We start from the raw sequence: 23,969 nt of genomic DNA on the forward strand, positions 1-23,969 counted from the left end.
GCAGTAGGAAACATATTCCGAGGCTCCTTTAATGCCTGTCCTACAAAATGCTGACATAGCATAGGACTGTTAAGCATGCCTTGGGGTAAAACTCTCCACTGATAATGAGAAACAGGTTCTCTTTGATTAATAGAAGGCACGGAGAAGGCAAATCGAGGCTTATCCTTCTCGTGGAAGTGTATAGTAAAGAAACAATCCTTAAGATATATTAATAGCCTCTGGAGATGGTACACCTTTCTGTAAGGTGCCCATCGGTTTAATTTTTGCATTAATAGTTCTCAAATCTCACAGCAGTCGCCATCTTCCGGACCTTTTTGGAATAAGGTCCTGTGTCCAATTGTTCTTTTACTAGCTGCTGATGTTGCATCAGCTTCTCCTGAGATAGGGGCCATTGATCCACCCATATGGGTTTGTCACTAAGCCATTCTAATGGTAAAGCAGAGGGTGGAGGAGAAATATCAATGACCCCCATCAGAAATCCTGACATTCTAGCCCTTTTCTATCTGTTTTTCCAGTTATTGATATCGGGTTAGGGTTTCCTTGTAGGAACCTCCCCAAACCTTTTCCTTTCTGATATCCCATGTTCTTCAACATTTTAAATCCTGGGTCATCAAAGTTTTCATTTGTAAGTCTCATATCCCATGCTGTAAGTCTCAACCCCATAAATTGATAGCTATATTTGCAACATAGGGCTGAAAAGTACATGACTGTCCATCCAGACCAAGACAAGGTAAAATCTCAGCACTGTGTTGAACACTTTGAGCTGTTTCTACTCCCACTAGGGATGTAGAAGTTAATTGCAAGGGCCAGGATCGGAGCCATTTGTCTTTAGATATTACTGACACATCAGCTCCTGTATCCATAAGTGCATAAAATTTATTTCCTTTAATTTATACTACACAGGTGAGTCTATTAGAGGCTATGGGTTGGGTTAGATAGATTTCCCAGGTGATTGTGCTTCCCAAACCCTTTATTTCCTCATTTCTCCTTTCATGGAGAAGGGTGTAATTTATAGGGAATAAGCAATAATTGAGCAATATGTTCTCCTGGTTCAAAAGCCCAAAGATCTTGTGACATTAAAACTACTTGAATTTCTCCTTCATAATCAGAGTCAACAACTCGTGGGACTACACTAATGCCCTGTAAGTTAAGACGGCTTTTGCCTAAAATTAGTCCCATGTATCCTGCTGGTAAAGGTCTCCAAATGCCAGTGGGATTCTTGGTGGGTTTGTCTTCCCCAACTAATGTAACCCTTTCTCTGGCTGTGAGATCTAATCCTGCACTTCCTGGTGTTCCTGGGGTGAGGGAATCAATGTGCCTCCGGGAACATCTTGTGTGATAGAAACCTAAGCTCTTAGGGTATGGTCTCACAGTTGGCAACATAACTGATTCTTTTAAGGGTATGTTTTGGATGATGCGGGCAATCACAAGACCAATAAATCTTACAGGCTGCAGCCTATTGTGACACTTCTCTTTTGGAAAATAAACTCTGTCATCAGTGGCAATAATATGTACAAAATCAGGACAGAGAATAAAGACTCAGCAAATGCAACTAATTTGATGCAAGGAGAAGCATAATAGAGGAACATCAGTATTCAAATGTGTGTCAATTCTAGTGATAAAATTTTTTTACAACCTCTAGGAAAAAATGGAAAGAATATTACTACAATTCTACCAGGAATTTGATGGGTCTAATCAAGGTAGCTCACCTTTCCAGGATTTCAGCATTGGTAATTATTGGCAGTCTTGGTGCTCATTTGCATCAGTGGCCAGTATCAGTGAAGGAAAGTCCATGAGTTCTTGAACTCATGGAAAATCTTCTCCCTCCTACCATGTCCACATTGTCTTCCATGGACCCATTAAGCAAACACTGTGAAAGGTATGGAAAAAGTCTAATATCCAAAGCCCAGTCATCCATTTGGCCATATATATATATATATATATATATATATATATATATATATATACATATTTTTTGTTTGTTTGTTTGTTTTGAGATGGAGTCTTGCTCTGTCACCAGGCTGGAGTGCAGTGGCGCCATCTTGGCTCACTACAACCTCCGACTCCCTGATTCAAGCAATTCTCCTGCCTCAGCCTCCCAAGTAGCTAAGATTACAGGCACGCACCACCACAACCAGCTAAATTTTGTATTTTTATTAGAGACAGAGTCTCAACATGTTGGCCAAGATTGTCTCTATCTCCTGAACTCATGATCCACCTGCCTCAGCCTCCCAAAGTGCTGGGATTACAGGCGTGAGCCACTGCACCTGGCCCTATTAGCCCTATTATTGGTAGCTTCTCATACTCACAAAAAGCATTCACATAGGAAACAAATATTCCCATGTTCATTCCAACTGGTCAATCATATACCTCATTGCAGACTCATTATTGCTGAATCTTTTGTTTATATCAAAGTCTTTACAGTTCCAGACTTATGGCCATTAGCAATAAATACATGCAGAAGCCTATCTCTAAATGATGTAAACAAAAACTATATGTTGTTCAAATTTCTGCCATTTGGAAAGCTATCTTTTCCCCAGGTTTTTTTTTTTTTTTTCAGAGCCAAATAACTACCAGTTTAAATTATACTGGAAATAGCATATTGTACAGAATCATCTGTGGATAGGTAAACTATTTCCCCCATTGGTTACCTGTTAATAAGAAACACCAATAGGGCCTCAGTTGTGGGTTGAAAGGTGGCAATGCATGGAGGTAGGTGCCATGGAGGTCTGAGTCACCTCTACATGCAACCTTTTTGTGCCCATAGCACGTGCTTCAGCTTGATGGCCTATAGACCAGTGTTCCTTACTTGTCTACAGCAACTGTGTATACCATGCTATTTTCCAGTAGATCTCATAACATGCAATTCATAATGGATATTTCAGGTCTTGTTACATCATATCCCATGATCAGTTGTTCAATCTCTAAAGAAGTGCAGTGGCAAGCCAAGACCTATTTCCAATACATTTGTCAAAAATAGATTTTTTTTTACATCCCTGGAATTCTGCACTGTGGTTGTCAGTTGGGCTTGCCAACTGTCAGTTCTGCAGTAGGTCACAGCACCGTGACCTGCTGCAGATGCTTCAGCTCCATCCTGTGTCCTCTACTGCAGAGCTGCCTTCCCTCCAGCCACACCAGCTGCAGAACTGCCTCTTACTCTGGGCTTCAGTAAAGATAGGCAGCTTTCTGAGTCACTCTGTACATGTGTTGAAGCAGCATTCTCAAATGTGGCATATTTTGTCTCCAAAATGTAAAGAGATTAACAATGGTTGTGCCCCTTTTGCAGAAATAGGTGATTTCAGTTCCATGAGCTTTTGTTACATGTTGAATAGGCTGTCTTGACAATCTGCAGACCAGAGCCCCTAGAGATTGACCTGGTGCATTAATCTCTGCAGTGGCAAACCAAGCGAATTCAGTTGAGCTATAACAGAAATTCAGATCTTTAGTCTAATGTCAGAGCAGCAGAGTGATGTGTTCTTCACTCTGTCTGGAATGCTCTTATCTGAAACACAGACATGGCTCTTTTATTTATTTTGGGTCACTGTTCAGATTTTCTGAGACTGAGACTTTCATTTAGAAAATGACACACCACTATCACTCTCCAAGTCTTTTACCTTGCTTTTTGCTTTTCTTATATAATCATATGGGTGGGTGGTGTATAGATAGATATTTATTGTGTGTATATAAATTTATATATAAATATCTATATATACACACACACATATCAATTTGCTGTGGTTATTTATTTATATTCTTGTCACCCCAAAATAAAAATTCTTTTTACATAGAAATCTAAGTGTATTTTAATTTTGTTCTACCTATTCTGAAATCCTCAGCTCCCAAAATAATGCATGGTACACAGTAGGAGCTCAATAGACAAAAAAAATCCAGTTTTGAATAAAATCATCATAATCATTACAGAAGGTGAAGAGGCAGCAGGCATACTTCACTTGGCCAGAGCAAGAGGAAGAGAGTGGGGGGAGGGAGGTGCCACACACTTTCTAACAACTAGATCTTGAGATAACTCTATCTTGAGAACCGCACCAGAAGGAGAAATTCGCCTCCATGGTTCATTTACCTCCTACCAGGCCCCACCTTAAACATTGGGGATTACAATTTGGCAAGAGATTTTGGCAGGGACACATATCCAAACCATATTACCATCAAACATAAAAGGTAGAATACATTTACTTTTAGATATCCAAGGTCTTTAAAAATGTACTAACATGCACACGCTCTGGATACCAGGATGCAAACTGTCTGTGGAATCAGCAAGCAAAACAAGAGCAGAACCAAACAGAAGGAGACTCAGAGACAGGGAAGCCATTTGAGGGAGTAAGGAGGGGAGGCTTAGGTCACAGCTTTACACTCTTCAGAGAGAAACCAAATCAGAGGAGGAAGAAGGCAGGCTGCAGGAGAGACATCTGCAGGGAAAGAAAAAATGTAACCCAGAGATAATGTAAAGTGCTATAAACAAATGAAAAACAATTTTGGGGCAAGTGTAAGCTAAGTGGTAGTGTTTTAGCAAAACTTAGCAATAGGCAAAAAGAAAATCAAACTAATATAAAGTGAAATAGCTATTTAATTCAAGAAATAAATTTGTATTAAAAAGGTAATAAAAGGGCGGGTGTGCTGGCTCATGCCTATAACCCCAGCACTTTGGGAGGCTGAGCTAGGCAGATCATTTGAGGTCAGGAGTTTGAGACCAGCCTGACCAACATCGTGAAACCCCATCTCTACTAAAAATACAAAAGAATTGGCCAGGCGTGGTGGCCCATACCCGTAATCCCAGCTACTTGGGAAGCTGAGGTAGGAGAATTGCTTGAACTTGGGAAGCAGAGGTTGCAGTGAGCCCAGATCGTGCCTCTGTACTCTAGCCTGGGTGACAAAGCGAAACTCCATCTCAAAAAGAAGAAAAAGAAAAAAAAAGGTAATAAAATCATAGTATACTGCTTGGGTGTTTAGTAAATAATATTTGATTAATCACCTTACAGCATTCGCTGACTACAAGTTTAGGTAAAAATAATGCTATTAGTATTCTGAATTGCTAGAATGGTGGGGAAAGGCAGTTAACAGAAAAGTGGTTTCCAAGTATCTATCAGTATTAAAGGGCAGTTTTTAGAGTTTATATGGTTTAAGGTCAAATAGATGAGGAAAAAATTAACTGAAAGAAGGAGAAAAACGAAACTTTACAAAAAAACTCTTCATATTTATTATCTTCATTAAAATAATAATTTTCTCAAGGATAAATCTCAAGAATTAGCAAATTGAGGGTCCCAAAAGTAACAGATGCGGTGAAACTGGATGCTCTAAAACCAAGTATAACAAAATCTCAGGAAAATAAGCTTCTCAATGAAAAACTTGATTTCACATGCAAGCCAACTAGAAAAAAAGAAAATACAGCTTTTACCATCAACTGAAAGGACTAATAACGAGGGGAACAAAGAAAAACTACTTTATATGTCTGCTAGTTTATGTACCTAAAAAGTAGAGATTAGGGATTAATTTCATCATATTGTTTACAAAAATTTGTAATTCGGCTGGGTGCGGTGGCTCACGTGTGCAATCCCAGTACTTTGGGAGAAAAAAATATTAAAACTTCTGTTACTGCAAACCTATGAATTTTGTACAAATCTAAACAGTGCTAATTTTAAAAGACCTGGGCTTGGATTGGTGGCTCACGCCTGTAATCCCAACACTTTGGGAGGCCAAGGTGGGCAGATCACCTGAGGTCAGGAGTTCGAGACCAGCCTGGCCAATATCATGAAACCCCATCTCTACTAAAAATACAAAAATTAGCTGGGCATGGGGGCATATGCCTGCAATCTCAGCTACCCAGGAGGCTGAGGCAGGAGTATTGCTTGAACCCGGGAGGCAGAGGCCGTAGTGAGTTGAGATTGCACCACTGCATGCCAGCCTGTGCAGCAGAGCAAGACTCCATCTCGAAAAATATATATATAATTCATTTATCTTGATTATATCTGCTTAGCATAATACCAATATTTACTATATAATATATTTAGGCCTATTTCCACAAATATTATTTGGGGTATCTCTTATTATAAAGTCTATGAACACAGTAGAAGACAATGAAAATGTTTATTCACTGAGTTTTACAGTATTTCAGGTATCTTTACCTAGAGTATTAAACCTAATATTTCTAAACCAAAATCTAATCTATAAAAAATCAACTTAAATTTTTTTTTAGATTTTGATGAAAATATAATCCTGGAATATATTGCTAGGAGCATTATGCAGATGTAGCAAATATTTGTTGAGCTGAATTAAAGTCTCCAAGCCTATAATTTTAAATTTTTCTTGATGCAATTTCAAAAATTTCCTAAGGCTATAAGAACTTAGTCATACATACAGAAAATATTGTTTTCAATAGGTAAGGTGTGGCCTCAGGCAGGCAAAGCTCAAATTATTTTTGAAAAGTTTTCTAATTCTTTTTAACATTTTTATATTATTTTAAATGTTCTACTTTTTGTAATTTGTTTTTTGATTCCTTCTTTGCTACATAAATGAAAAGTAACACACAAACCATTTTTGAAGTCTTCAAAAAAGCTTTGGATAGAAAATCTGGAGATTATTCTGGCTTTTTTAGTGTAGATATCTTTGAAAGTTTTCAAATTGAAGAAATATACAAATAGAAATATTCTATTAAATAGGATACATGATACTGTCTATAGAGTAATTACCTTGGCTTTAGTTTTTGTAGCTAATAATTTTTAAGATTACTTCCCTTACATTTTATTACTTAAGCTAGAAATCTTGTTTATTTAAGTTATTGTTAGCTTAGTCAAACTTCAAACTGTAATACTGGAATTAACAGAGCATTGTCAGAATTCTGCAAAAAGTCATCTGTATATTCTCAAGTTTTTATATCATAGAAAGGCCTTTGCCAGGTGTGGTGGCTCACGCCTGTAATTCCAGCACTTTGGGAGGCTGAGACGGGCAGATCATGAGGTCAGGAGATCGAGACCATCCTGGCCAACATGGTGAAACCCCGTTTCTACTAAAAATACAAAAATTAGCTGGGCGTGGTGGCAGGTGCTTATAATCCCAGCTACTCGGGAGGCTGAGGCAGGAAAATAGCTTGAACCATGGAGTCGGAGGTTGCAGTGAGCAGAGATTGCGCCATTGCACTTCAGCCTGGTGACAGAGCGAGACTCTGTCTCAAAAAAAAAAAGGGGGTTCAAATCCAGTACTTAGAGCTTTCTAGGTGTTTCTAGCCAAATTCAGATTAAATTGGCTAATAATGTCTTTCAAATTGTTGTACCATGCTCCAATATTGAAGTATAACTTCTAGAAACAAATGAAAAACAAGTTGTTTTCAAATTATATGTTCTTAGTTACACTGTAACACAGTATGAAGCCTTGAAAATATCTGAAGAGAGAAAATGGAATCAGCAATGATCCAGCTGTGACCTCACTACTTAGTAATTGTGCTTTTAGCCAACTTATTTACTTATCTCTGAACTGAGCACATTTCTGGCAAGGTGGTACGAATCACTGATCAAAACTACCTTAAAAAAAATTCAGAAATCTCAGGGTATCCAGAGAAAATAGAGCAGGTGCTCTGAATAGTCACCATTAACATTTCACTTTGTTTCAGTATCTATTTACTATCACTTAAGTACACACAAAGAATACAAGAAAATTGCCCATTTCTCATTTTTAATGCTAACCCTAAAACAACAAGGCTTTTGCAGCTTGAAATGAACAGATTCTGGCCAGGCAGGGTGGCTAACATCTGTAATCCTAGCATTTTGGGAGGGAGTGGCAGGTGGATCACAAGGTCAGGAGTTCAAGGGCAGCCTGGCCAATATGGTGAAACCCCGTCTCTACTAAAAACACAAAAATTATCTGGGCATGGTGACATGCACCTGTTCCCAGCTGCTCGGGAGGCTGAGGCAGGAAAATTGCTTGAACCTGGGAAATGGAGGTTGCAGTGAGCCGAGATCATGCAACTGCACTCCAGCCTGGGCAACAGAGCGAGACTCTGTCTCAAAAAAAAAAAAAAAAAAAAAAAAAAGAAAGAAAAGAAAAGGAGAGAAAAAAGAAATTAACAGCTTCTCACTGGTCCTTCAACAGAAGGTTAAATGATGATGGAGCCAGCTGCAATGGAAAACACTCCAAATTTTCCATGGTAAACAAATCTGGCCTCAGTTCTTGCAGTTCCCAAATTCACAGTTCTTTTGGGATATGTTGATGCATGAGCTGCAAAAGATAAAACATTCCATACCAGAAGATTTTGTTTATAAAAACTTATTCCCATCTAATAATTTTAGGAGATATAAACACAGCAATGTTAATGACTACCTATTAATTGTTAATTCTTGGAGAAAAATCGACAGTTATTTCTGAAAACATGAAAAGCTTCATATAATAATTAGAACCTTACATGTGAAATTCTATTTATTATGGAGAAGTTAATAACTAATATGTTACCAGCAATAAAATATAAATCATTTCTCACTGTGTTACCAATGGCCAGTCCGCACAGGTTTGCAGTGATTTTGGTTTTTGTCTTCTCAAAAGAAAGTATCTAGCCAAGAGACAAAAAGCAAATTTGAAGCAAAAGTTGGACTTTATTGAAAGAAAGCAAAGTAACTTTGGAAAGGGACCAAATGGGTGACTTAGAGATCAAGTGCCCTACCTGGCCCTTGGCTCCAGTTTCTTACACATTCACTTATTTTCTAGTATTATGGACTCCTCCCCTGGTCCCTTTGGCATGATTAATGCCTCACTGTTGCTTGTGCGGTACTTGCCAGCAGTAGGGAAGTCGTCTGCATGCTTCATGAGTGTTCTGAGGTTCTATGCTTGCTCTATTGGAGATATTATTTTTACCAGTTGAGCACCTCCAGAGAAAGGCATATATTGGTTAAACTCCACTATTTTGCCTCTCACTGTCCATGCTTGGATGGTCTTGCCAAATTTCTGAGATTTTATTAAGTTGTTGCCCAAGCACTCAAAATGCTTTCTATTTGTTAGGGGGGAGGGGCCCCTACTTGTCACCAGCTGAGACCACTTATCAATCCTGAGATGACCACCTGATAATCACTTGACATTCCTGGGGCACATTCCCAGGGCCTCTACCTTACCCAACTCATCACTATCTGACTACCTGCTCTAACTGGGTAATTGGATATTCTATTGCCTGTGAAACTTTTGGTATCTAAAACTTTTACCAATCAATATATACAGCCCATCAACTTTCTTCACTTTAAGTGTAATATGAGTTTGATTTTCTTTTGCTGATACAGTAGTTAAGATTTTATTTTATACTTACTCATTTATTAATTTTGAAAGCATTATAATTAAAATAAAATTTATATGGCTGCCATCTAATATGTTTGTAGATGTTAGCCAAAAGTCTGGCATGGGAAAAGAAGGAGAAAAAAAAAGTAGCAGGAGGGAGTTTTTATCTTTCTAAATGATTATATGTGCCTCCTAAAATGTGTTTACCTATAAATTATAGGTGGTGGCAGCAGTAGCAGACAAAGGTGTGGTATGCAGCCCTTGATCATTTCAATGCTGCTCCTGTTGAGCCCATGGCAACCCAGCCCTGTGTGTAGCTCTCATCCTGCACTATGACATCACATCCCCCCTGCTGGCATGGGCACATGAGCCTCAGGCAGACCTCAGGTGCGGGGCCTGAGCTGGCCTCTCCTGCTGTTGCTACTGCTGCTGCTTGAGCTGCTGGCCTCAGGAGTGCAGGAAACATGGGGTCACTGGGGAACTGAGAACAGCCACACTGGCATAGTCGACACCTTTTGCTGGAGCATCCATAGCCTGTTATGAAAAGGCAATATCTGCTGCTCAAAAGATCTTGACCTGGCTCACCAAGAGGTTTGTGTTGGGAGTACATATGTTTCTACGGACATTGTGGAGAGTCTAGTAAGAGCTTTTGGATGTTCTTGGACTTGACATCTCCAACCTGTCCCAGCATTTCAACCCAGCCTCAGTGGCCAGCAGCCTAGCCTAGGCCCTTCTTTTGGTCAGTGCCAGCTGCTTGGCCTACTGATTCTAGTTTCTGACCCCGGACATAACCTTCAAAGCACTGCATCTGGTGTTCAGCACTTCTTCTGGATCGTGTGGACCATCCTGTTCTCCAGGTCCTGCAAGCACATTCTGCACAAGGATAAGGGTGAGGAATGAGGTGCTCCCTGTGCTTCACAGTAAAGTCCACCTTATGACCTGGCCCATGGGCTTTTACAGGCATGGCAGCTCTACTGTAAATAAGAAGCTGGAGCACCTGAGAACAAGGTCAGACTTTTCAACATTTGCCTCAACAGGGGGCTAAAAATTCTCCACTGCTCCAAAGAAGCGTAAAGGTTAGCCAACCGTAAGTGCCAGTTTCTTTTTTCTTTTTCTTTTTTTTTGAGATGGAGTCTCACTCTGTCACCCAGGCTGGAGTGCAATGGTGCGATCTTGGCCACTGCTACCTCCACCTTCTGGGCTCAAGGGATTCTCCTGCCTCAGCCTCCTGAGTAACTGGGATGACAGGCATATGTCACCACGCCCAGCTAATTTTTGTATTTTTAGTAGAGGCAGGGTTTCACGATGCTGGTCAGGTTGGTCTCAAACTCCTGACTTCAAGTGAACTGCCTGCCTTGGCCTCCCAAAGTGCTGTTACAGGCATGAGCCACCACGCCTGGCCCATCAGTGCCAATTTCTACCAGTGCACTGTCTCAAAAAAACAAAATGGAAGGAAAAGAACAAACACCAGACCCCAAACAAACAAAAAAAAATGGCTGAGCAAGTAGGGGCAAATAGCAAAGATTTTTTTTTTTTTTTTGAGACTGAGTCTCACTCTGTCACCAGGCTGGAGTGCAGTGGGGCAATCTCGGCTCACTGCAACCTCAGCCTCCAGGGTTCAAGCGATTCTCCTCCCTGAACCTCCCGAGCAGCTGGGACTACAGGTGCGCACCACCACACCCAGCTAATTTTTGTATTTTTAGTAGAGACGGCATTTCACCATGTTGGCCAGGATGATCTCCATCTCTTGACCTCGTGGTCCGCCAGCCTCACCTTCCCAAAGTGCTGGGATTACAGGCGTGAGCCACCGCACCCAGCCGCAAAGATATTTTTATCCTTTTATTAGTTCTTGGGACAGCTCTTTTTATTCCCAGAAGAATAAAAACAGCATTTGTGTAGATCTACACATGAAGTATCATTAGTAGAAAAGCGTTTTTAAACAATGTATATAACCACATTTGTCTGTAAAGTAAGAGAAATTTGTGAGTAGAGAATAAAGTTAACTTTTCCTAGCATTTAAATATATTTTTGAAAGGGTAATTCATAAAGGCAGATTAAAGCTTCTTAAAACTTTACACTGAGGAAAGAATATGCTAATTTGACATTTTAGAAAAGTTTAAATGCAGGCCGGGCGCGGTGGCTCATGCCTGTAATGTCAGCACTTTGGGAGGCTGAGGTGGGCGGATCACGAGGTCAAGAAATCGAGACCATCCTGGCCAACATGGTGAAACCCCGTCTCTACTAAAAATACAAAAAATTAGCTGGGTGTGGTGGCATGCACCTGTAGTCCCAGCTGCCCAGGAGGCTGAGGCAGGAGAATTGCTTGAACCCGGGAGGCAGAGGTTGCAGTGAGCCGAGACAGTGCCATTGCACTCCAACCTGGTAACAGAGTGAGACTTCATCTCAAAAAAAAAAAAAAAAAAAAAAAGTGTAAATGCAAGTGTTTGTTTTTGCATCTTAGGGTTTGTTGGGTAAGATCTGTGCAAATTATATTGACTTAGTTCATGAATGTTGTCATTTCTAAATGTGGACAGTTGGGCTGGAGGATTAAACTCAACCTCTTTTGAATTCTGGTGACCCTCTGCCAACACTCCATCATTCAGATTTCTAAATGAAATAATTATTTTTAGAAGACCTAAGATTTTTTTCCCTCTGTACTTTGATGTATTTTAACCTCAATATTTTGAATAGGAAAAGGAATGGAAGAGATGCCAAGGGGTTTGATGCCAAGAGCTATCTGGGTAACCACTGAAGATCATTCAAGATTCAATTTAAAGTCCAAATTTTACTGCTAGCCAGCTAGGCCTATATACAAAAGCTATATCCTGGAAGGCTTTTTGTTGGTTTCATTTTGGTTTTGGTTAATGCGGGACATTAGAAGGAAAACAAACAGTAGTGGTTAATGACATTCTCAAATCTATTGCTGCTTAGAAAGCATTCTCACGAACAGTAAGCAGCAACAGACAAGCCTTGGAGAAAATCTGAATGGTTTTCTTTGAAATACTTATAGTAGGGTTGTTAGGTGCTTTTTCTGAGGCCTATTCTGCTCTCATTTTAGGTGGCCTCTATCAGCAGAGACTGAGACATACATAGTGGACAGCTGTGAGGACCCTGGGCAAGGGAGATTCAGAAGGCATGGGTCAGGGACTGGTGGAAACACTAGTCTGCTAGAACTCATTAGGAAGTGAAGCCCAGCATTTGCATAACGCAGCTGTGAAGGCGTCTGGCGATCATAAATGTCTCCATGGCCCTTCTCAGCCCACCAATGTGCTCCAGCAGCCACTCACACAGCCCTGCATGCAGGTTTGTAGGTAGTCCTGCCAGATCTGCTAGAATCAAGACCTTATAGTCCAGGTCTCAGTTTGAAGAAAACAGCTGTCTACCCACTCTTGTGAAAAGATTCTGTGAAATTTAACTTTGCATTGCAAGTATTTGGGAAACAGGTGTAGATTTCTTTGAGGATGCTTACAAAACTACAGTTGTTTTTTTTGAGATGAAGCCTCACTCTGTCGCCCAGGCTGGAGTGCAATGGCGTGATCTCGGCTCACTGTAACCTCTCCCTCTGGAGTTCAAGTGATTCTCCTGCCTCAGCCTCCTGAGTAGCTGGGATTACAGGTGCATGCCACCATGGCCAGCTAATTTTTGTATTTTTACTAAAGATAAGGAAAATGTTCTCTCCACAGTAAGAATCAATATTATTTCATCACTGATATTTTCCGTCTCTGACTTGAAGCTACCAACCAACTCCAGCAGAAATGTTTTTGGCTTATTATGGACAATCTGTTACACAGCAAGCACCGTCATGCTTGTTCACTATATTTATGTATAGAAACATCCTCATAAGGCCAGGTGCAGTGGCTCATGCCTATAATCCTAGCACTTTGAGAGGCTGAGGTGAGCACATCACAAGGTCAGGAGATGGAGACCATCCTGGCTAACATGGTGAAACCTTGTCTCTACTAAAAATACAAAACAGAAAATTAGCTGGGCATGGTAGTGTGTGCCTGTAGCTACTCAGGAGGCTGAGGCAGGAGAATTGCTTGAACCTGGGAGGCGGAAGTTGCAGTGAGCCGAGATCATGCCACTGCACTCCAGTCTGGGTGACAGAGCAAGACTCTGTCTCAAAACAAAACAGAACAAAAAAACTTCAGAACTTATGAAGCCTCCCTAGTATTTACCTGAACTAATTAGCTCAATAAATTTACATATGTCAATTATAGAAAGTGAAATGAACAATAACTAAAGTAGGTTTATATAGAAGTCTCCAATTAAATAAACAAAATCGAATATCCTAACTCAATATAACTTAAAACACTAATTGTGGAATTGCACCTAAAAATTATTTGTGTGCACAACTAAATTTCATAAAAATCATTCTTATAATCCCCAGTGAGCTTACATAATACCTCATAAACTATAAAAGAAAAAATAATAACAAAGAAAATTATGGGTCTAGCATGAGTACCAAGCAAGTAAAAAAAAAGTTTGCATGGGGAGATTCTGAACCATAAACCATAAAATCTTACAGTAATGAATTCAATAGAAAGCAGACAGTATAGATTTCCTTTCAGCATTTTTGAGGTTTTTAGTTTTCTAGTAAATTAGTCACCTTATTAAAATTACTTGTTTTGCTTCAATATTGATTTTTTCTTCCTAAAATAGGTAGACACTCATACAAGAACAGTTACTTACTCCATAATTTTCTTACACCTAAGGCTTATCTTTAGAGTAATGTATGTGTATATTTAACCCTATGTAAGTCAAAACTAAAACTCTGTATGTTTCAGGCAGAGCGGCCACATAGTCAAAGAAAAATATATAACAATGTTTATTCATGACTCAGGAATGTATGGACTTTATTTATACTTCTATATAATTTTTATAATTAAAATGACCCTGTAGTCAATAACAATTTAATTGTACATTAAAATAATGAAGTGTAGAATCGGCTTGTAATACAAAGGATAAATGCTGAAGGTAATGGATACTTTATTTATCCTAATGTGACTAATACATATTATATGCCTGTATCAAAACATGTTATATATTGCATAAATATATACACATTTGGCCAGGTGCAGTGGCTCATGCCTGTGGTCCCAGAACTCTGGGAGGCCGAGGCAGGCAGATCATGAGGTCAGAAGATCGAGACCATCCTGGCCAACATGGTGAAACTCCGTCTCTACTAAAAATACAAAAATTAGCCTGGTGTGATGGTGGACGCCTGTAATCCCAGCTATTCGGGAGGCTGAGGCAGGAGAATCACTTGAACCGGGGAGGTGGGGGTTGCAGTGAGCCAAGATCATGCCACTGTACTCCAGCCTGGGTGACAGAGCGAGACTCCATCTCCAAAAAAAAACCCCAAACAAGTAGTGGGCGCCTGTGGTCCCAGCTACTTGGGAGGCTGAGGCAGGAGAATGGAGTGAACCTGGGAGGCGGAGCTTGCAGTGAGCCGAGATCGCACCACTGCACTCCAGCCTGGGCGAGTGCAAGACTCTGTCTCAAAAAAAAAAACCAAACAAACAAAAAAAATTATGAATAGCACAAAGAATAAAATAAGGTAATTAAAATCATACTATGTACCCACAGAAATTAAGAACGGTAAGTTTAAATAAGACAAAAAAGAATATTTAACCTGTAGAAAAATATTCTTTAACTTATTTGCAGTTGAAAGCCACTGGGGAAATAGATTACTAGAAATGTTAGTCCATTATGTTACCAAATAGTATATTGTTACCATCTTTTACATACACTCGAGTAAGGTGAAATAGGTTAAAGTTAGAAGCATAATAATGCTTCATTGAATGTACAATGGTCTTAACACATTTTTTTAAAAGTTATATTTACATGTAATCTAAAAATTTAAAAATGTACTTCATTTAATTACATAAAATTACAATAAGTAAAATGACTTACTACTAATTTAACCAATTTTAACTAAAATAAAAAACTTGTTTTGTCACTATAATGCAGAAGAATATTACTCTGAAAACCTATCTCCTGCATCACTCCTTTATAAGTTAACCACAAAGTGCCTCTCCAGTTACATTTTCATCACGCATCTTTTTTTTTTTTTTTTTTTTTTTGAGATGGAGTTTGACTTTTGTTGCCCAGGTTGGAGTGCAATGGTATGATTTCAGCTTACTGAGACCTCCACTTTCCAGGTTCAAGTGATTCTCCTGCTTCAGCCTTTGAAGTAGCTGGGATTATAGGTGCCTGGTAAATTTTTGTATTTTTAGTAAAGACAGGGTTTCACCATGTTGGTCAGGCTGGTCTCAAACTCCTGACCTCAGGTGATCCACCGGCCTCAGCCTCCCGAAGTGCTGGGATTATAGGCATGAGCCACCATGCCTGGCTGCATCTTACACTTTAATATCCTTACTGTTCCATAAAAAATGTTTTAAATAATGCCCACCTAATAAAAGAATCTCTCATATCTTTGGTGCAGCAACAATTGGTCACATGCTTTCACATGTGAATACAGCAGGAGTGAAAAAAGAGCATAAAGTTATTTGAGAGTTTAATTACATCATTATTCACTAATTTAAAAATCAGTAATTTTTTCAAGATAAAAGTATACTTTAATTGTAATTATAACTGAAAATCTTCTACTTCTTTTAATGTTATATACAAATAATTTATCCACCAAGTTTTATTTTGTGTTGTTTTCTGTACTTAGCACTGATTTAGTGTAATGTCTGAAGTGTCCGTGCCTTAGATATTTCTACTGTGAATTCTCAGATATTTACATAAACTTAATTTCGGATCAAATTTTTTTCATTTTTACTGCATCTGCAAAAACATATTTTAGTATGAACTCTCTGGTGTTTTCTATGCTGTGGTTTTTTAAAAAATGTTTTTCCAATCTGATTACATTTGTAGGGTTTTTCTCCAATATAAATTCCCTGATGTTGAATAAACTTTGTACTATCAACCAAGTATTATAGACCCTCATGTTTTATAAGCTGTAGTTTTTCAAAACTGTTTTTACAAATTTATTACATTTTCCAGGGGTTTTTTCCAATATAAATTTTCTGATGTTGAACAGTATTTGAGCAACTGCTTCAGGGTTTTCTTTAGTACAAAATGTGTACAATAAGATCTGTGATGCAAGTAATGGTACTACAACCCTCTTAATATTTGTAATGTTTGTCTTCAGAATGAATTATCTTCTTCACTTTAAAGGCTTTTATTTTCTGAAAGATCTTTTGACACTAGTTGCATCTATAATGGTTTTATTAAGTACAGACTCTCTGATGTTGAGTAAGATATGAGCACATATTAATGGCTTTTCCACATTCTTTGTGTATATACCTTTTTCCAAGTAAAAATTCTTTCCTGTGCAATAAGATATGAGCATTAATTAAAAGTTTTGCCACATTCTTCACACTTGTAGAAGTTTACTCCAATGTAAATTATCTTACCTACAATCAAGTGTGACAACCATGTAAAGCCTTTATCACATTCTTTACATTTCTAGAATTTCTCACCAGTATAATTTATTTTATGTTTGAAAAAGTTTGAGGTGTTGTCAAAATCACTGTCACATCTTCAGGTTTGTAGAGTTTCTCTCCAGTATGAATTTTGTTATGTGTAGTGAGGTTTGAATATTGGTTGAAAGCTTTGCCACATTCTTTACATTTGTAGGGTTGCTCTTTAGTATGAATTCTCTTATGTGTATTAAGGTGTGAGGAATAGTTAAATGCTTTGCCACATTCTTCACATTTGTAGGGTTGCTCTCCAGTATGAATTTTCTTATGTTCAATAAGGTTTGAGGATCGGTTAAAAGCTTTGCCACATTTTTCACATTTGTAGGGTTTCTCTCCAGTATGAATAATCTTATGTGTAGAAAGGGTTGAGGACAGTTTAAAAGCTTTGCCACATTCTTCACATTTGTAGGGTTTCTCTCCAGTATGAATTATCTTATGTTTAGTAAGGGTTGAGGACCACTTAAAGGCTTTGCCACATTCTTCACATTTGTAGGGTTTCTCCTCAGTGTGAATTATCTTATGTTTAGTAAGAGTTGAGAACTGGTTAAAAGCTTTGCCACATTCTTCACATTTGTAGGGTTTTCCTCCAGTATGAATTTTTTTATGTGTAGTAAGGTTTGAAGATTGGGTAAAAGCTTTGCCACATTCTTCACATTTGTAGAATTTCTCTCCAGTATGAATTTTCTTATGTGTAGTAAGGTTTGAGGATTGGGTAAAAGCTTTGCCACATTCTTCACACTTGTAGGGTTTCTCTCCAGTATGAATCCTCTTATGTTTGGTAAGGATTGAGAAATGGTTAAAAGCTTTGCCACATTCTTCACATTTGTAGGGTTTCTCTCCAGTATGAGTTATCTTATGTTCAGTAAGCTTTGAGGACCACTTAAAAGCTTTGCCACATTCTTCACATTTGTAGGGTTTCTTTTCAATGTGAATTTTCTTATGTTTAGTAAGGTTTGAGGACCGGCTAAAAGCTTTGCCACATTCTTCACATTTGTACGGTTTTTCTGCAGTATGAATTCTCTTATGTGTAGTAAGGTTTGAGAACTGGTTAAAGGCTTTGCCACATACTTCACATTTGTAGGGTTTCTCTCCAGTATGAATTCTGTTATGTTTAGTAAGGGTTGAGGGCCAGTTAAAGGCTTTGCCACATTCTTCACATTTGTAGGGTTTCTCTCCAGTATGAGTTAACTTATGTTCAGTAAGCTTTGAGGACCACTTAAAAGCTTTGCCACATTCTTCACATTTGTAGGGTTTCTTTTCAGTATGAATTTTCTTATGTTTAGTAAGGTTTGAGGACCGGCTAAAAGCTTCACCACATTCTGTACATTTATAGAATTTCTCTGCAGTATGGATTCTCTTATGTGTAGTAAGGTTTGAGAACTGGTTAAAGGCTTTGCCACATTCTTCACATGTGTAGGGTTTCTCTCCAGTATGAATTCTCTTATGTTTAGTAAGAGTTGAGGGCCAGTTAAAGGCTTTGCCACATTCTTCACATTTGTAAGGTTTCTCTCCAGGATGAATTTTCTTATGTTCAGTAAGGTTTGAGGATTGGTTAAAAGCTTTGGCACATTCTTTACATTTGTAGAATTTCTCTCCAGTGCGAATTATCTTATGGGTAATAAGGATTGAGGACTTGTTAAAAGCTTTGCCACATTCTTCACATTTGTAGAGTCTGTATCTAGTATAAATTTTTTTATGTGTAGTAAGGCGTGAGGACCAATTAAAGACTTTGCCACATTCTTCACATGTGTAGGGTTTCTCTCCAGTATTAATTCTCTTATGTTTAGTGATGACTGAAGGGCAGTTAAAAGCTTTTCCACATTTTTCACATTTGCAGAAATTCACTCTGGTATGAATTATTTTATGTTGAGCTAGATGTGGAAGCATGCAAAATGATTTGCCACATTCTTTGCATTTGAAAAGTTTTTTTTCAGTATGGCTTATCTTATGTCTGTTTGAATTTGAAAATTTATGAAAGGCTTTCACACATTTATCAAATAGAAATATTTTGCTCTGGGTAGCTGGCAAACATTGGTTAAATCCATTATAACCTCCTCTGTGCACCTTACACTCATCCACACTTTTACGGTCTTTTTTAAAATGTACATTTTTATGTTCACAGTTTTTGTATCTTCTCAGTGTCGCTTTTTGGAAAGGATCTTTTATATGCTGCTCTGGCCAAAAGTCTTGGGTAAAATGAGAACACATAACTGAAAAAAATAAAAATAACAAATTATTCCACTTGCTAGACTCAGAGATAAATATACTTTATGTAACGTATAAAATCACACAAGCTACATAAGCAAGATGTCAAAGAAAAATACCACAGGCCCTAATTTATTTATAGACATATAAATGTAACAAAAACATGCTGATCAAAATGCATCAGTGAAAAATTTACAAATAAGTGTGTGCAGTGCCCCAGGTGAGCCCAATGCAAAGAGCCACATAGAAGGAAAATATAAATTGGTTACATTTACCCAACACAGCTTTTTCTGCTCTCCAACATAACATAGTGCCTTTAGAAGTAAATTGCCAACTCCAATTATTTTGCATATAGCGGAATACCTGAGAGTGGATAATTTATAAAGAAAAAAGGCTTATTTTGCTCACAATTTGGCAGACTGTACAAGAAGTGTGTGTCAGCATCTGTTTCTGGTGAGGGTCTCAGGAAGCTTACTGTTACGGTAGAAGGCAAAGAGTAACTGGAAATGTCACATGGCAATAGGGAAAGTGTGAGGTGAAGGAGCCAGGTTCTTTTAATGAACCAGCTCTCTTTTGAATTAACAGAGTGTAAACTTTCTTATTACCAAGACGATGGTGCCAAGTCATTCATGAGGAATTCACCTCCATGACAAAAATACCTTTTTCCAGGTCCCACATCCAACACTGAAGATCACATTGCAGCATGAGGTTTGGAAACATGGACATCCAAACCATATCACAGACAAAGTAGACTTAACAGACTCATATAAACCTTTCCAGTAAAAAGTAAGAGAATATACAATATTCTTCTTTGCACCTTGTGTATTCTGCTAGGATAAATACCAAGTCTTATTAAATTTAAGAATACCAGCTGGGTGCAGTTGCTTATGCCTATAATCCTAAAATTTTGGAAACAAAAGTAGGAGGATCACTTGGGGCCACAAGTTTGAGACCAGCCAGGGCAACATAGTGAGACTCTGTCTCTACAAATAATAATAAAAAATTAGCCAGGGATGGTAGTGCATGTCTGTACACCCAGCTACTTAAGGGGCTAAGGTTAACTTGAGCCCAGGAGGTTGAGGCTGCAGTGAGCCAAAATCATGTCACTGCACTCCAGCCTGGGCAAGAGTAAGATCCTGTCTCAAAACAACAACAACAACAACAACGACGACAAATAAATTTAAGAAGACCAAAATTATACACTGTGTTTTTCGACCAAAATTGCATAAAACTAGGAATTAAAAGCAAAACTGGCAAATCCAAAAATATATCAAAATAAAACACACTCTTCAACATATTCTTGCTCAAGGACAGAAGAATTTAACTTTTCCAAAGTTGTCAATACAAGCTACAGTGGTGAACTAATTCAATATAATCTCTACATAAAATTCAATAGTACAATTTTTCACAGAAATATTCTTCACAATTTTAAAATTTGATTAAAAACTATAGCCAAGCCAGGCACGGTGGCTCACACTTGTAATCCTAGCACTTTGGGAGGCCAAGGCAGGTGGATTTCCTGCTGAGCTCAGGAGTTCGAGACCAGCCTGGGCAACATGGTGAAACCCTGTCTCTACTAAAATACAAAAAATTAGCTGGGCATGGCGATGTGTGCCTGTAATCCCAGCTACTTGGGAGGCTGAGGCAGGAGAATTGCTAGAACCCAAGAGGCAGAGCTTTCAGTGAGCCAAGATCATGCCACTGCACTCCAGCCTGGGTGACAGAGCGAGACTCTGTCTCTAAAAAAAAAAAAAAAAAAAAAAAAATCTATAGCCAAGCAACTATGAAAACAATAAAGAGGCATTATACTTTCTGATTTCAAAACATATTAAAAGCTACAATAACAATGTGGTACTGACACAAAGACAGATAAGTAGATGAAAGAACAGAATAAAGAGTCCTAAAATGAACCCTTCTGTGTATGATCAAATGAGCTTCTACAAAGTTGCCATGAGCAAGCAATAGAAAAAAATCTCTTCAAAAAATGATGCTGAAACGTGGATACCAACACTAATAAAATAAAGTTGGATAATTTTCTTGAATTATATATACAAATATTTTAAATAAAACACATAGAAAAAAGGAACTAACAAATCTTTTAAAAAGAAATATGGAAAAAAGACATGACATTGGTCTTGGCACCATTTTCTTAGATACAACCTTAAATGCATGAACAACAAAGAAAAGAACAGAAAAATTTAACTACACTATACCTCGAAATTTCTGTACATCAAAGAAAACATTCAATAGAGAGACAATGCCTCCTAGAAAATGAGTGAAAGTATTTGTAAATCACGTGATATTCCTTAATATTCATAATATATAAACAACTTTTTTTTTCTTTTTTTTTGAGACCGAGTCTCACTCTGTCACCCAGGCTGGAGTGCAGCGGTGCGTTCTCAGCTCACTGCACACTCTGTCTCCCGGGTTCACACCATTCTCCTGTCTCGGCCTCCCGAGTAGCTGGGATTACAGGCGCGCACCACCACACCCGGCTAATTTTTTATATTTGTAGTAGAGACAGGGTTTAACCATGGTCTTGATCTCCTGACCTCGTGATCCGCCCGCCTCAGCCTCCCAAAGTGCTGGGATTATAGGCGTGAGCCACTGCTCCTGGCCTATAAACAACTCTTAAAACTAACAATAAAGTTGAATAATCTGATTTGGAAATGGACAAATAATTGAACTAAATTTTTACCAAAAATATACACAAATGGGAAGAAGCATTTAAAAAGACACAAAATTACAATTTGTAGAGAAATGCATAAAAATCACAATGAAAAACAAAATCACCTATCACCCATTTAGAATGGCTACTATAAATTTTTTAAAAATACAAAATCTGTTGATGATGCAATAAAAATAAAACCATCCAGTAGGTACAGTGGCTCACATCTTTAAACCCAGTGCTTTGGGAGGCTGAGACAGGTGAATCACCATAGGTCAGAAGTTCGAGATCAGCCTGGCCAACATGGCAAAACCCCATCTCTACTAAAAACACAAAAATTAGCCGGGCATAGTGGTGGGTGCCTGTAATCTCGGCTACCCTGAGGCTGAGGCAGGAGAATTGTTTGAACCTGGGACATAAGAACAAATCACTGCACTTCAGTCTGGGTGACAGAGTGAGACTCCATCTCAAAAAAAAAAAAAAATAAATAAAAAATTACAAATTAAAAAAAAAAAACCTATGTTGACTGTTGGTGGAAAACAAGGAGGCCGAGGTGGGCAGATCGCCTGAGGTCGTAAGTTCGAGACCAGCCTGATCAACATGGAATAACTCCATCTCTACTAAAAATACAAAATTAACCAGGCATGGTGGCACATGCCTGTAATCCCAGCTACTCAGGAAGCTGAGGCAGAAGACTCACTTGAACCCAGTGGGGCAGAGGTTGCAGTGAACTGAGAGCACGCCATTGGACTCCAGCCTAGGCAACAAGAGCGAAACTCTGTCTCCAAAAAAAAAAAAAAATTATAAATGTTTCTCAAATACTTAAAAATGAAATCATCAAATACAAAAATCTCATTTATGAATCTATATTCATAACAGAAAATGCAGGACCTGAATGACATATGAACATCCATATTTTTTGTATCAGTATGCACAAAAGCCAAAAGGCTGAAGAAACTTAGATGTCCCTTGATTTATAAATACATCAAAAAATGTAATATAGATCTACAATGTAATATTATTCAGCCTTCAAATAGAAAATCTTGCCTCATTTTAAGATAAATTTTGAGAATATTATGTCACCTGAAATTAGCAAGTAATGAAATTATGGATACCATATGACTCAACTTATTTGAGATATCTTAAGTAGTCACACTCATAAAATCAGCAAGTAAAACGCTGTTTGTCAAGCGCTGAAAAGAGGGCAAAATGAGCACTTGTTACTTAATGTGTATTTAGTTTCACAGGTGTAAAATTTCTAGAAGCTTTTTGAATAACAATGTAAATATTTTTATCATGAGTGAAAAGTACATTTTTTTTTTTTTAAGACAGGGTCTCACTTTGTCACCCAAGCTGAAGTACAGTGGCACAATTATGGCTCACTGTAGACTCTAACTTCAAAGCTCATGTAATCCCTCCCCCTCAATCTCCCAAAAAGCTTGTACCATGGGTGCACACCACCATGCCTGGCTATTTTCAAAAATTATTTGTGGAGAGGGAATCTCCATATATTGCCCAGACTAGTCTCAAATTTTGGCCTGAAGCCATCCACCTGTCTTGGCCTCCCAAAATCCTGGATTACAGATGTGAGCCACCATCATGCCTGAAATGTACACTTGGATAGATTTAAGATGGCAAATTTCATGTAACGTGTTTTTACAACACTAACATTAAAAAAAAACAAAAAATACAGCATTATAAACTTTTTTAAAAATTACCCTCAAGTTACAAAAGTGTTTCTCTCATACAAAGAAAATATACATTCATCATTAAACACATGGTGAAAATAGACTATTTCCATGACTACTTAGAGAAGACAAAACAACCATTAAAAATTAGCTAAAAAATAATATATACAAGATAAGCTTTAACCAAAATTGGGGTCATATATTTATAAACACACACACACACATATATAATATGATTGTGATAGACATTTGGTGATTGATCTCTTTTTTTTATTTTTTCTGAGATGGAGTCTTGCTCTGTCGCCCAGGCTGGAGTGCAACGGCACGATCTGGCTCACTGCAATCTCCACTTCCCAGGTTTGAGCGATTCTCCTGCTTCAGCCTCCTGAGTAGCTGGGACTACAGGTGCGTACAACTATGCCCGGCTAATTTTTTGTATTTTTAGTAGAGACGGGGTTTCACCGTGTTAGCCAGGATGGTCTCATCTCCTGACCTTGTGATCCACCTGCCTCAGCCTCTCAAAGTGCTGGGATTGCAGGCGTGAGCCACCGTGCCCGGCCAATTAAAGCCCAATATGGGATTTAATTATCTCTTAATTAAAGCATACAGAATTGAAAATTGTCTGAAATTATAATACATAGGTAAAACCAAAAA

At 38.3% G+C, this 23,969-nt stretch overlaps 1 protein-coding gene and 1 long non-coding RNA gene across 13 annotated transcripts in view; one reads left to right on the forward strand and one right to left on the reverse strand.

Moving 5' to 3' along the window:
• The first annotated feature begins 9,627 nt into the window (after positions 1-9,627).
• The window catches only part of LOC107969853 (uncharacterized), a 37,086-nt gene continuing 22,744 nt past the window's right edge, over positions 9,628-23,969 (forward strand). Inside the window, exon 1 of the long non-coding RNA XR_008540869.2 lies at positions 9,628-10,351. This is a non-coding gene — a long non-coding RNA (uncharacterized LOC107969853). The remainder of the gene's footprint in view (positions 10,352-23,969) is intronic.
• ZNF43 (zinc finger protein 43) overlaps positions 14,092-23,969 on the reverse strand; it is a 48,326-nt gene continuing 38,448 nt past the window's right edge. For 6 of the 12 annotated variants that reach the window (XM_054672858.2, XM_063801438.1, XM_054672860.2 and 3 more), the window contains exons 4-5: positions 19,368-19,433; positions 16,249-18,964 (exon numbers count right to left, since the gene is read on the reverse strand). In XM_054672858.2, coding sequence (XP_054528833.1) covers positions 16,764-18,964; positions 19,368-19,433 — 2,267 coding nt within the window. In that variant the 3' untranslated portion in view covers positions 16,249-16,763. Of the gene's footprint in view, positions 18,965-19,367; positions 19,434-23,969 lie in introns of all 12 variants that reach the window. The other 6 variants (XM_063801442.1, XM_009435151.5, XM_063801441.1 and 3 more) reach the window with 1 other exon arrangement.

Source organism: Pan troglodytes, chromosome 20, assembly GCF_028858775.2.
Source record: "Pan troglodytes isolate AG18354 chromosome 20, NHGRI_mPanTro3-v2.0_pri, whole genome shotgun sequence".
Classification (NCBI taxonomy): domain Eukaryota; kingdom Metazoa; phylum Chordata; class Mammalia; order Primates; family Hominidae; genus Pan; species Pan troglodytes.